At 52.7% G+C, this 14,275-nt stretch overlaps 1 protein-coding gene across 1 annotated transcript in view; it reads right to left on the minus strand.

The window, feature by feature from the left end:
• Positions 1-14,275, minus strand: part of WWC3 (WWC family member 3) — a 109,840-nt gene that overhangs the window by 47,832 nt on the left and 47,733 nt on the right. The window contains exons 4-5 of the mRNA XM_044236067.1: positions 8,334-8,410; positions 7,121-7,200 (exon numbers count right to left, since the gene is read on the minus strand). Coding sequence (XP_044092002.1) covers positions 7,121-7,200; positions 8,334-8,410 — 157 coding nt within the window. The remainder of the gene's footprint in view (positions 1-7,120; positions 7,201-8,333; positions 8,411-14,275) is intronic.

A 14,275-nucleotide genomic window follows, 5' to 3' on the forward strand; every position in this document is an offset into this window, starting at 1 on the left:
AGAGATCCCTGCCCCTCCCGTCACGTGACAGCACAGCGAGAAGACAGCTATTCGGGAACTGGGAAGCGGGCCATCCGCAGACACAGAACCCGGCCACGTAGGCACCTGGATCTTGGACTTTCAGCCTCCAGAACTTGGAGAAATAAATTTCTGTTGTTTAGAAGTCACCCGGTCTGTAGTGTTTGGTTAGAGGAGCCCACGGGGACTAAGGCACTTTTGCTTTTCAGCCCTTGACATCCGCAGCGGCTTCGGGGAGATTCGGTGACTGGCTCAAGGTCACAGAGCCAGTCAGGGACACAGCAAGGCCCCTCACACTGGCACTCACCTCTTCCTCACCGGGTTCGCAAGACACTCAAAGTCAAGGCCTCCCAACTCACACCGCGTCAAACCCTGAAGGCCCCCAAACCAAACGGCTCCGTAAACCCACAGCAAGCGTCTAAGGCTAGCCCGCGCTAACACCACACACGACAACCCAAACGAATGCGAAGTTTGGTTCCGACTCTATCTTTTACCCCACCAGCTCTGGCAGGCGGCCTTGGATGCTCCTCAGGCAGCTTCCAGCAGCTTCTGTCAGCAGCAGGTCGTGCGTGGGGCAGCAGACCCGCAGCCAGAACAGTGCTCATGCCCCTCCTGCCCCCACCGCCCCGGGCCCCAGAGTCCGCGGCGCAGCGCGGGGGGGGCGCGGCCCGGCTGCACCCGGCGGGCCCGGGGCCTGGGATACCGTGGGTCCGAGCCTGTCCCAACCGTTAGCAGCCCCACTGTCTCCTGAAAGCACGAAACCCCCTGGCACAGAAATCGCTAAGCCCCAGATCGAACTGCTCGGGAGAGGGGGGCCGCTCTTGCCGGAGGAGACACACGGGTTCCGCTTCCTCGCACCGGCGGCCGGGGAAGAGGGGCCGCGGGCAGCGGCGAGCTCGAAGCACAAAGGCTCTGGCCTGGTGGCGAGGAAAGCGCCGTGCGGACGCTGCATATCGGAACGTCTAGCCAACACCCCTTGCTAGGATCTGCACAGCAGCAACGGGGACTAGGATTCCTTACACCACAGCGGAGCGCGAGCTGCAGAACAGAAGGAGTACTGGAGGGCAGTTCAGAAGACGACGACGGGGCCGATTTACAGAGGACACCAGCCCCCCACCTGTGGTACGGGGCAGCCAGCGTCCAGCAGGGACACGGACCGCACAACGGCTCCCGGCAGCCAGGAGCCGCGACCCCGGCCCCCCGGCCCAGCAACCGGGGCAGCGTCCATGCGCGCCCCTCAGCCCTGCCCTCTGCCTGCAACCCACCTGCGTCCCCAGGACCGCGCCGGGCACAAAGCAAAGTCCTTCTCATGCGGTGTGCCCGTCAAGAAGACAGACCACAAAAAGTAGCTCACTAGGGCAGGCGGTGATTGGTGTTTTGAGGAAAAGGAATCCAGTTTCCAGGACAGAGTGTGATGGAAAGAAGTCCTTTTTCGAGCCAGTATTTAAGCGAGGATCTTGGTGAGACACCATATGAGCAGAAAACTACAGCAGGGAGGGAACAGGTGCGTGGAATGTGGGGGAAATGGGTGTCCCAGGCACAGGGAGTTAAAAGTTCCAGTGGGGAGAGTCACAGGGTGGCCAGGGGTAGACACAGGTGAGCGGGGGGTGGGGGGGTGACACCGGGGGGTGGGGGAATGAGGTCAGGATGGGGTTCAACTCATTCTGTACTGGGGACCGTACTCTAAGCAGGAGAGAAAGCCCAGGAGCCACAAGCATGGGAGACACCCAAAGAGTCCCCATGACTTCGGCATGAGAATGGTGAGCTGCACCGGTGACCACGGCAGAAGGTACAAGAAGGGAATGGGGGCCAGGAGTGGCACCAGCATGCCATGAACAACAAACAGATGCTAAGAAGCAGGCAGGACGGTGCCTCCCTCCCAGGGCGTCTCGGGCCATCCCGCTAGTACACGGGGACCTTACGGCTGTCCTGGTGGAAAGAGGCTTCAGTGGCGCGTAAGCGTGCGCAGCTCGGGCTGAAGCAACGTTAAATGAGCTTTCTGGCCGCAGGACAGCTCGGAATCTGACACGAGGTGTACTCCCTATCTCCAGGAGATCTCAGAATAACTCAAGAGGGAAATCTCCCACACCTACTGGCACACTCAGCACATTCTCATCAGTCACCCATTAGGGAAACCGCGCACGTTCTGCTCCTGAGTCCCCCGCCCTTGGCCCTGGATGTGGTTAACAAGTTACAGGAAGATCATTTTTCTAAACAACCTTCACAAATTTGAGGGCACTGGAGCCCAACAGCATTTTCACTGGAAAAATCTCGATTTTCAAAAGACTTTCATACTCATAAATGCTGCTCCTACTTTCCTCCAAAGACATTTATAAAAGGCCTCAAGAGAAATGCAAATTACAACTACACTGAGATCCTATCTCTCGCCTGTGAGACTGGCAGCAGCGCAGAAGCACTGACAACACATTCTGCTGGCACAGCCGTGGGAACAGAAACTTGTCGGTTAGAGGTAAGAAGACACCACAGGGGGATTTGGCAACATCTCCTCAGTATGACCCATGCATTTGCCCTCTGACCCTACAAACCCCGCTGTGGGAACGTATCCTGAGCGCTTTCGTATGGGCACGTGCCCAGCATCAGGTGTGGAGCTGATGGGAAACACTAGGAACGGACGGATGTGGCTGACCGCACCGGAACCCGTGGACACTCCCCATGTCACTGGAGAGTCTGCGGCTCCCGACAGAAGTAACGCTACCATCAGCTACGAAACAGACTTTGCCCCTTCCCCAAAAAAAGAAGAGGAAAAAGGACTTGAACTCAAATCAGATCAGGCCTCTCGAGCTAACCACACTCACCTGTGTAAGCTGGGGGGTTGGGGGGGGGGACACACGTGAAAGCAGCAAAGCAGCGAAATCCAGAGTCCGGGAAATTCTACAGGACAAGCAAGTTGGTTTCTTCAACAAATAAGTTGTCAGAAAGGGGAAGACAAAAAAAAAGGGGATAGGGGACTAGAGATTCAGAGACACACCAACCAAGCGTATTGTGCGGGCCTGGGCCTCGTCCGAAGCTGGACCCAAACTCGCCAGAGAAATGGGAAAACTTGCTGGAGAAGGGATAATGTTAAGAGATGACTATTAAGTGGGGTACAGGCATTATAGTTATGTTTTCACAAGGGATCCCTAACTTTAGAAGAGCTATTTGTGGATTCAATATGATTCTGGGATTTGCCTCGATGGGCAGTAAGGGTTTGGGGGACGTGGCCGGCTGGCTGACAGACAAAACAGGACTGGCCCCCATGTGGCTGGGTGGTGAGGCGGGGAGAAGGGTACAGGAGGGCTCCACGCTACTGTTCTTTCTACTTTTGTGTGTATTTGACATTTTCCATCAGTGGAAGTTTATATATATTACACATACACACACACACACATACCTATTCTACCACTAACCCAGAGACTGTGTCCATGGCCAGCTCCCACTTACAAAAATTAACAATACACATAGACCTAAAAAAAAAAAATACAAAAGGTTCTTTTTACTTCACTTGGACCCAAGCGTAATGATGGATTTCCTTGCTAGCCAGGAAAGCTCACCAAGATAAACAAGTAAGAGTTTAAAATGTTATAAGCGGCTAAACTCCTGGCGAGGTGCTCTGGAAAAGAATATCCTGGATATTCTGGGAAGCAAGAGCAGCAGAAAATTTTCTGGAGGAAAACCGAGGGTCTCTGCCTTAAATCAATGCTGGTAACAGCATCCAAGAAGCCCTTCTCCATTCCACGGCTCGTGTATTATCTGCTTAGAGTTAGAATTTCACAGTAGGGGAAAGGTAATCACATCATCCATGCTCACAGAAGGTTTTCAAAATCCCTCAATAATAACGCCAACCTGCAGGGTCCGGCGGAAGCCTAACAGCCAGTCTCCAACACCAGAAAAACAGTAAGCTGTTTCCGTCGCCTACCTAGCCTGTAGAATTCAGGGGAAGGCTACGGGATTATTTTTCACTTGCAAAAGATTCTGAGGCATGGCACGCGTGCCCATGCTTTGTCTCCTTCCTGGGAAGACGGAGCAAGCATGTACAATTAAACAGCCTCTCGAGGTGGCTCTAGCTGGAAAGCTGCAGTGAGTCACCCAGGACCAAGGCTGGGTCCAGAACCCTCTCCTATGCCCCTCCTCAGCCTCCCCTAGAGAGGGGCGGGCATCCCCACAGGCTCTGGCAGGGAGGAAGGATGGTTCCCTGGGCAGGGACCCATTTACCCCCACAGGTCTCCGGTCACAGCTGTCCCTGCACTGGCTGCCTCCCATCCCATAAATCTGGACAACCCGAGGCTGCCTCTTGAAATTAGTTCCACTACAAGCAATGAACTGACTTCCTAGAGGCGCCAAGAGAAGGGGTTTCTTCACTCCCCCCAATGCCCCAAGCCCTGGCACCTTTGCTTTTCTAGCGATCAGCCTTCAGTTGCCAGGGCGTTGGAACCTCTGTATTCACAGAAGGGAATGGCCACGGCCAGGGTGGCGGAGGCCAAGGGGACGGACCCTGGGCCCGTCAATCTTGCTACCAAAGCCAGAGCCAGCAGGGAGAGGCACCGGGCTGGGGCTCGGGGGTCCTGTGTGGCTTCAGAGAGTTCCCGAAGCACGCCGAACCTCCATCACCTTCCCCAGAGCTTCTACAAGGGACAAGGGTCCTAACTGCAACGTGCAGCCAGCACGTGGCTCACGTTCGGTTGCGCCGTGTCATCTGGAGACCCTGCCGAATGTCCGCCCTCCTCCCCGGTAATGAGAGAAAGCCACTCTGTGGCCAAAGGGGAGGAGAAAGTCAATCTCCGATTCAAGCAGACAGCCCTAGAAACTTGAGAAGGCCTCCCAAATTTAACAATTTGCTTCTGCCTACGTCATACCTGGCCCGTGAGCAGAACTGACACGGGCAAGTGTGGCCACAGCACACCCAGATGCCACCTCGCACACATCTGAGCATCCGGAGGCCGGGGTAGTTACAGGACCCGTATCGGCACGCTGGGAGGCACCGCAGCAGAGGGCCAAGATGAGCCACAAAACCAGGAGCCGATACTAGAAAGAAGATGGCTCTGCCCAAGCAAAACTTTTCTCAAAAGCTATACTGACCAGGACTAATGAAAGGAACCCCCACGGCGGACTGAATCGCAGGAGAGCGCATGGGCTGTCGCACACATGCGCGCACGCCGCCGGGGAACCACAGAGAAACAGAAAGCTGACGGCAGGGTTGACAGGGTCCAGGTCACACTAAGTCTGTGGACAGGACTACTGAAGCCTGCCATGTGCCACGACCTGCAGAAGGCGCGGTTGGGTCTCAGGGCCAGAGAGAGCCAAGTCCAAGTCCCCCCCAGGCAGGAGCCAGCTCCCCTTTCTACTGTGACTCCTTTGGTGCCTATAGTAAGTCCTTGATAAATAAGCCCAGAAATAAAACTGGGCAAACAAATCATCAACCAAAACAATCCTGGATGATTAAGAAAGCGAATCTCAACCTAGTATTAAACAACAGGGTCTGACACGCCCGGTAATCAGCCTTTATATGAGGCTGAGATAATTACACTTGTCAAACACTGACGTTCTCGTGTCCCTCCCCTATAAAGAGCAATCCTTTGGTCAGGTGCGGCACCCTGTCCTTGCCTCCGCACACAGGATTCAAGAGAGCAGCATGAGGCCCACGCTTCCTGAGAAGGCAGCAGCACGGACCCCTGCCACTTGCTGAAGGCTGACCAGAGCAGGCTCGGCCTGGGGCTGCCCTCTGGACAATTCGGCCCAATGATCGCTGCTCCGGACGCAATGTGCCTGGCCCTCCACAATTCACAAGGTGAGCCCTAACTCCCACTGTGATGGTATATGGAGGGGGCCCTCGGGGGGGGGGGCAGTGACAGAGGAGGTCGTGAGAGTGGGGTCTCCCATGACAGAGTCAGTGTCTTTAAAAGAAGAGACCCCGGAGGCCGGAGCTCACCACCACCAGCAGCAGCACATAAAGACAGGGCAAGAAGGCAGCAAGCAGGCCCTCGCCGGATTCCACTTGCCAATGCCTTGATTTTGGACTTCCCGCCTCCAGAACTGTGAGAAGTCAGTGTCTGCTGGTTAAGCCCCCCAGTCTCCGGTATTTTGTCACAGCAGCCGGAGCGAAAACCATCCCCACTGACTGATGAGAAAAGTAGGCACAGAAGGTTTCGTGAAGGTCATGCTCAAGTTCGGCAAGTGAAGCCGGGCTCGGAATCAAGACAGAATGGACTCTCGGCTGACCGAAAGGCATACGCCACCCTTTCTCAAGAAAATCAATTCTATCGAAAGAACAGTATCACCATTTATAAAATCACTTTTGTTCACTGAATTTGCTGACTTAACATAGCTCCCCAAAAAAGAAATTCAACCCCAAGCTCTTGGTAGGGATAAAGTTCTAACTGTAAAGATGCTGACAGGAGGAAGACCTACAGACCGGACTGTCCAACAGGATGTTCTGGGACAGTGGGAATGTTCGATTATCTGTGCTTTTCAAGCCAGTGGCCTCCAGCCCAGTGGTTCTCAACCAGGGGCTCATGTGCCCTCCAGGAAACATGTGACAGCGTCAACATCTAGAGGCAGTCTTGGCTGTCACAACCGGGTGAGAGGGTACTACTGGCATCCAGGGGGTCGGAGCTAAACACCCTATGATGCACGAAGAGTCACCGGGTGCAAAATGTCCATTGCGCAGAGGCAGAGAAAATCTACACCAGCCCCCAAGTGACAGCTGAGCACTTCCGATGCGGCTATGAGACACGGTTCTGAATATTTAATTGTATTTCGTTCTAATTAATTGATATTGGAATTGTAGAATAAAAGACTTTGAGACTAAAACGAACAAGAGTGGAATTCAAATTTAAACAGCCTTGCATGCCTCGGACAGCGCAGCTACAGAGAACGTGCATAAATAGAAAATAAAGGTCTTGTTTTCCACGTTTCTCCACTTAAAAGAAACGAGTACCCTTGAGGAAAAAAAGGACTCTGAGGCTTCAGGATTGGGAAATAAAGGAGCATGAAGAAAAGCATAAAAGGGAACGCCGGCCCGGCTGGAGGGCCAGGGCAGCGGCGCACAGGGGAGCACAGGAGGAAGCGCCTGGAAGGGCGCCCCTCCGCAATCAGGGCAACTCACTCTCGCAGGGTCTCCACCCCCTTCTCCTTGGACTGCAGCTCCTGCTTCATCTGCGCCAGCTCGCGTTTCAGTCTGGAAAGCTGAAGACAAATGACATTTTTTTCCTCAAAGAAAAGCTGTGGTGAAAATGACGTCGGCAGTTGCCCGCACTGCCACCTACGTTCCCGATTAGCTGACAACCCACCGCGTCGCCTCCCCCGTCGCGGATTTCTCTCCCGGGCTCACACCCAGCGGCCATCCTGGAAGAAGTGTCCCGCGGAGATGCGAACCTCCCGGATCCCCGACAGGGTCCTGCCTCTGCAGAACGGGCCACCGCTCTCTTTCTCAAGGCACGGATTACCCGTCGCCATCAGCAAACCACGCCACGCGTTTTTCACCTTCCCTCTGCTTCCTGCTTAGATCCCGCCCTGCAGCGCTGTCGCTGAAAGCATGCTGTCCGGCCGGGAAAGGTCAGTCCCCTGAGCGCCACCGTCGGCAGCTTCCGGCACCCACTGCAGGCCCGTGTCAAGACTCAGGCGCTGGGCCTGGCAGCTCCCACGTTTTACGGACACCCCAACGTGTGTTTCTCAGGTGCGCGAGGCTTTGAGAACCACTGCGCTGACATTCTGGTTTCGGGAACGAGACACCAGAAGAGGAAGCCTCGTTTCCAAGGTGTCTGCCACGGTTTGCTGCAACCGCGACACAACAGTCCCCTTTCCCTTACACCCAAGACGGGGCTGAAGGGATGAAACGGGGCAGCACGGAAAGAACTCCACTGTCACTGGCAAGAGGCATCAGAACCTTCTGGTCAAACGGCAGTGCAGGAAGGCTCTCCCTAGGAATACAGCAACCAGGGAACACCGGCAGATGCTAAAGCTGCCGACAGTCAAGGCTGCCATCCCACTAATAAAGGGAAGCAGTCCTTGGAGATTAGGGCTTAATGTCACCAAATCATAACAAATTGGGCGGGAGGAGTCTAGCTCTATGAAAAATACAGAGGGATACAGGCGATTTTTTGTTAGATGCACTGCGGTTTCAAAAAGAAACTTTCCCCGTCCTCTTAGAAAAACGTGAAGAGTAAAACCAAATGTAATAATAATCCATGTAAGTGAAAATCTTTAAACCAAAATTTGAGTGGTAGTCACACTGACCGGCATTAAATGAGCCACGATAAGTAATATTACAGAGAAACACAAATGGGGCTTCTAGTTACGAAAGCACTCATTCTACTCACCCTATCCCGACGACTTGCTATTTCTGCTTTAATTTGGTATGGGTCGTACTTTGTATTTGCTGAATATCCAGAGAAGGCTAAACAGAAGGAAAATATTTTATTTTATAATGGATCCTTTAACATAAGGCAATACACATAGACAGGAACTTGTGAATCAATCATCAATTCTAAATCTCTGGTCAATAATCAGTTTACAAGTCAGCACCGGCTCCTAAGGAATTAACATTTCACATCCTCAAATCTCGATGTTGGATTTCTGCATGAGGCCTTCCTTCGTGATTCCACATGAGAAAAATCCATGGCTATCGGTAAAACAAAACTCTGTGTTCACTTCGACTGCAAAATTACTAGGGTCAAAAACCACAGATACACTTGGCAGGCGGGGGTGGGGTGGGGGTTGTGGTCTGGAAAACTGCTCTCACCAGGAAAATAGTACATGCGGTACGAATCCATTCTGGGGTCCAAACTCCTGGCAAGGCTTGCGGCATCGTGAGTGTGCAGGGCCCGCACGCGGGGGCGAACGCGAGCCGGAGGGCTGCCGAGCTGTGCGCCGGGCACAGCGGACCCACTGTCGGTGGCGCGGCCAGCGGGGAGCCCGAGCCGGTGAGCCAGCTGCTCAGGCGGTGAGTGGCTGCGTCTTGTGGCTAAGCGCCCCCATTCTCCTCCCCACACTGCTTTTTCTTGCTGTTTCCGTCTCCTTTCTCTTAGGCTCCAGAAGACACGAGCTTGTGCACAGCAACCACGTGGTCCAGCCTGGGCCTCACCGCTGGGGCGCTGCCCTGTCCTCCTCCGTGGCTACCCCGCCCTGGTGTGACCTGCCTCCGGGGCCCTGACCGTCATGTCACCTGCTCAGAAGGCCCAGCTGCAGCCCAGCCTCTTTCCCAGACTCCTGTGATCCGGCGACCGGAGGGTGACTGTCACTGGGATAACTAGGTGCCAGTGGCCGGAGACTAGCTCAAATCCATTTCCTGACTTTGTCACGGAGAGGATGGCTCAAGTCATCAGGCAGCTGACACAGCAAGTCCGACGTTCACATGAGCGGTTTGGACACCTCTTTAAAACAAGCTCTCGAAGACATTGGCTACTCAAGTCCCTATCAGTCAGAATTTCAAGCCACCAGAATCTACTAGAAATAAGCATCTGGAAGAACCAAGCAATTGCCAACTTGATCTCAAATGTTCTTAGATTTAGAATCGTAATCTCTTGAAGACACAGAGTGAGATATTTCTAAAACAGATTTCCTTCTTAGACAATGAGTATCTATGTCCAGGCCTACAGCTTCCGTCCTGACGGCCTCTTCCGCCTCACGGAAGAGCAGCACTGAAAGCCACACCTTGGACAAAGCCCTGAAGATTTAGAAATCATTTCTGTAACATCTCTACATCAAACTCCTGGGCCTTAAAGGCTTCCCAGACCTGAGCCGAAGGGACTGTCACTTGGCCCCGGATAAGAAGCCAATGAGGGCCGGGCTCGCAGACTCCTCACCTCCCTGTGTGTCACCCTGCCTTCGAGGAAGACAGTGCCCACAGCGATCACCTGGGATTGTTCCACTTGGGGCAGAGAGGAGCCCCGTCACCCAAGCCCTGCGGTGTTAACTGCAATGTTAAACAGCAGTGACCACGGTCTTAAATCATTGCCACGAAATTCCTCTGCGATTCCACAGGGAAAATAAGCGGACACCTGAAACAACAGCACAGAGCTGGACAAATACAGCAACTGTCCCCCACTTACCCTGCCGAACTAACGGGACCCTGAGCTTGTCGGGTACGCACCTCTCCCCCGGAGACTCAGCGTGTACCCAGTCCTGGAGGGGGAGCCCGGAAAGCCATGGCCTCATAGAGCAATGGAGAAGCAGGATCCCTGCTGAGCAGGGAGCCTGATGTGGGATTCGATCCCAGGACCCCGGGATCATGACCTGAGTTGAAGGCAGAGGCTTAGCTAACTGAGCCACCTGGGCGTCCCAAATAAATAAATCTTTTTTAAAAAAAATCTTCTGAGAAATGATGATTACACTCCCCACTTGACAAAGCCTAAGCTTGTAGTGACTTGCTCTACATGAGTCAAAAAGGGACTTCCGTCTGAAGCTTGGGCTCCTGCGGGCCAGCTGCCCAAGGTTCTTGAATCAGACTCGCTTCCCCATCGGGCGCAGGCATCGACTTCCGGCTCCCCAGGGCCGACTGTCCAACAGGTGACTGTCACCTGTGTCCTTAGCCCTCGAGATGCTGCAGACCCCAGAACTGATTTTGGATTTGGATTTTATGGGGTATGGAAAAGGGAAAACATGTACGCTCGTGTGTCTGTCTCTGCCTCCCTGTTGCTCTGTTCCACACAGGCCTCCTCTGTGCTGTGAGAACCTGAGGTCACCCGAGGGGGGCGACGACATGCTTTAGAAGACCAGCAGTCCTTCCCCAAAGATGTGCTCAGGGCACACTGCGCCTTAGGACCGGGTGTGCGCCTCCAGGGGTCAGCACTGCAGGGAGGGCTCAAGGAAGCCAAGAGAACGGCTGCAGAAAGGCTGGCAAGCCCCGACAGCTCCCATGCTGACAGGTACTAATTACCAAAGCAGCAACAAAGGCACGCATGTCCACAACCCAGGCCCACGGAGGGCATGACATTTGTTTTTAAAGGCGCCATAAGCAATGGAAGAAAAAAATTAAATAGGCCCACTCAGAGGTCCCCGCAGAAGTAACACAAGATGCCACCAAATTCAAACCAAGAATTCGCTCGGAAATGTTCTCTGGGGCAGGCTAGGGGGTTACTTCTCAACAGACACGTACGCTCCACAAGCACCTTCGAGGCTGAGTCTTGCCAACTAATACCTGTGAAAAATGCTGCGTGACCCATTCTCCTCCTGCCAGCTCCAACATGCTTGCAGGAAGGAAAACAGAGGGCTGAATGGATGGACTGTGGCCATGACCCTAACCTAGACGGAAGGGGAGAAACCCTCTGTGGGGATAACCGGGGCAAGACAGTCTTTGTGGGATGGGCGTAAAGCGTCAGAAAGAATGCCGGCCAAACTGAGAACTGATAAGGTCCAGCTTCACCACCCAACCGAGGAATTCAGGGAGGGTCGGCACTTTCTCACGGGACCTTAGGCCAACTCTCCGAACTATCTGAAGAGACAGACTTCTGGTGCAGACTTCGGGTAGTTCCTAAGAGCCAGGGAAACGAAGTCAGGCGCCTGCTGCTGGAAGACACCATCACAAGTCAATCCAGACTACTGGATTCCCAATGCTGGGAATCACCTGGAAGTTCTACCAAAAAAGGCCTGGCCCCACCCAAAGCCAAGCAGATCAAAATCTCTGGGAGTGCGCCCCAGGCAGCAGTTTTTAAAAGCCCCTCAGGCGACTATACCCTGTAGCCAGAGTTCCGAGCTACTGGTCTAGACCTGGTGTTGGGAAACTTTCTCTGCAAAGGGCCAAACAGTAAATACTTACAGCGACGTGGGCCATACACAGTCTCTGCCTCGTTCTCAACTCTGCTGCCGTAGCTACTATAGGCAATAGGTAAGTGAGGGCATGTGGTTGTGTTCCAATAATGCTTTATTTATAAACAGCCAGAGTGGACAAGAGTCAGCCCAGAGGCCATACAACATTTGCTGACCTGTGGATTAGACTATAATTGACCCTGCAAATGGTCACAGGCTTCATCCAAATGCATCCAGAAGCTAAAGGTTCTCAGGAAAACTGAACGATTAGCTCCAGAATGAAAGCTTCGGACACAACAAACGTATTCAGTGGAAAAGGCAAAGAGAAGACCGCGTAACAATGCAGAAAGCAGGGTATCTTCTTCTAGATGAGGAATCAGCTCACTATACGAAATAAACAAACACATAGAACTGGGAGACAAATTTTTAAAATAAATTTAAAGAAAGAAAAAGACTTCCCGGGACGCCTGGGTGGCTCAGTTGGTTAAGCAGCTGCCTTCGGCTCAGGTCATGATCCCAGCGTCCTGGGATCGAGTCCCACATCGGGCTCCTTGCTCGGCAGGGAGCCTGCTTCTCCCTCTGCCTCTGCCTGCCTCTCTGTCTGCCTGTGCTCGCTCGCTCTCTCTCCCTCTCTCTCTGACAAATAAATAAAAAAAATTTAAAAAAAAAAAAAAAGAAAAAGAAAAAGACTTCCCTCTTTCCACCTCGAGATATGAGCAAATGTTAACAAGTTAATGCGGTCCCCCCTCATTTTTCTTTCTCCTTTGGGGTGGGGGAATAACACCCATCAAGAAAAGCGTAAAGAAAAGGACTTAATGCCAAGCCAGTACAAACGGGACCAACCAGGTCAAGAAACACAAAGGTCTCCAACTGTCAGGAAGTACTTCAGTTTTCCATTTTTGTAGTGCTCCTGAAAGCTGCAATAAATTCCTTCACTACAACAGCTTTAATAAACCTCCTTTGCCAGCAACACAACACAAGATAACACGTGAAGAAAGTGCGAGAACACCACAAAGCGAGCTGCAGGGAAGTAGTGGGTGCGCGTCAGAGTGCATCCGCTCCCGAGAAGCTCTGTGCCCGTGCTCTACAGAGCAGAAAACTGGTCTGGGTACCAAGCAGCCGCCAGAAATACAGCAGAATAGGGTTCTTGGTCTCGTGGGGACATGTATGCTCAAATCCAGCCAGCATCTGAATCTGCTTTGCTCAGGGACAAAAAAAATGAAATAAAATAAAATTTAAAAAGGTCAAGGCGTGGATATTCTTAGATACCAGATGGCCCAATATTGACACAAAATCTTTTCTCCCCAGTGAATGGAGTTTTATTCTGGTGATTTCCATAACTCCGGGGAAAATCTGTGAAGGGTGTGGGAGAAATGCACATCCCTTCCTCCCACCCTCCCCCTTCTGCTCAGTATCAAAAATGGCTGTTTTATTTTTTTTTAATTCTTTATTCATTTGACAGAGAGAGAGAGATCACAAGTAGACAGGGAGGCAGACAGAGGGAGCAGGGGAAGCAGGCTCCGCACCAAGCAGAGAGCCAATGTGGGGCTCAATCCCAGGCCCCCGAGATCATGACCTGAGCCGAAGGCAGAAGCTTAACCCACTGAGCCACCCAGGCACCCCTAAAAATGGCTGTTTTAGTTCATTCCTCTGTTCACCATCACGGTCTTATTTTTCCCTACAATCAGCCGTTAGGGATAAATCGTGTCCCCGACATTTAGTATATACCAACAGCAGGTGCTCAGAAGTAGATAGTGCTCTGCCTTCCACTTGCCCCTTTTAGTTTCAAAACTGCCAGGTGACTTGTCTGTTTATAATAGGTCTTTATTTCCGGATTACTCAAACAACAGGAAGGCAACATGTTTCAAAAACACGATTAGCTCTTAGGTGCTGCCTCTCCCATGTCTAGGACACAGTACAAGGCATCGAAGGCCACACATACACACAGGCCTCGGTTCAAGGCCAAGTTCTACCATTTACTGGGTATGTGACCTTGAAGAAGTAACTTAGCCTTCCCGATACCGTTTCTCATGTGTACAGCAAAGACAGACGGCCTCATGGACCTCAGAACGTTGCAATCCCAACAATGCAGAGATAATAACACTAGCCCACTGAATCCTGGCTCTTTTTGCTTCAAGTCATTGCCGATGAAGGAAGTAATGCGAACTGCGTCCAAGGGTTATTCTGTTCCCAGTCCCGGAGCACGGAGGCGCCTCCCTGCTTTAGAGGACTAGCCCTGACAGCAATCTGGGCTGAGGGAGACCCGTGCGGCCAGAAAGAATTCCTCTGAGTCATCGAACAGAGCTTTCCTCATCGTAATGGGTAGTTCAGGTTAAATGGCAAGCTGAAAGCTTGGTTGGAACCCCAGGGACAGACAGCAGCAACCTTTCGGTAAAGCACTCAGAGTTAAGTCCTAGATCCCATTCAGAGTCTTTCCCCAGATGAGCCAATGGGCCCCAGCAAAATCCACCTGCGTCTCCCACCCTTCGTGAAAACAGGCAGGCCCAGTCTGGCC

The sequence above is a fragment of the Neovison vison genome, chromosome X (assembly GCF_020171115.1).
Source record: "Neovison vison isolate M4711 chromosome X, ASM_NN_V1, whole genome shotgun sequence".
Taxonomy (NCBI): Eukaryota; Metazoa; Chordata; class Mammalia; order Carnivora; family Mustelidae; genus Neogale; species Neogale vison.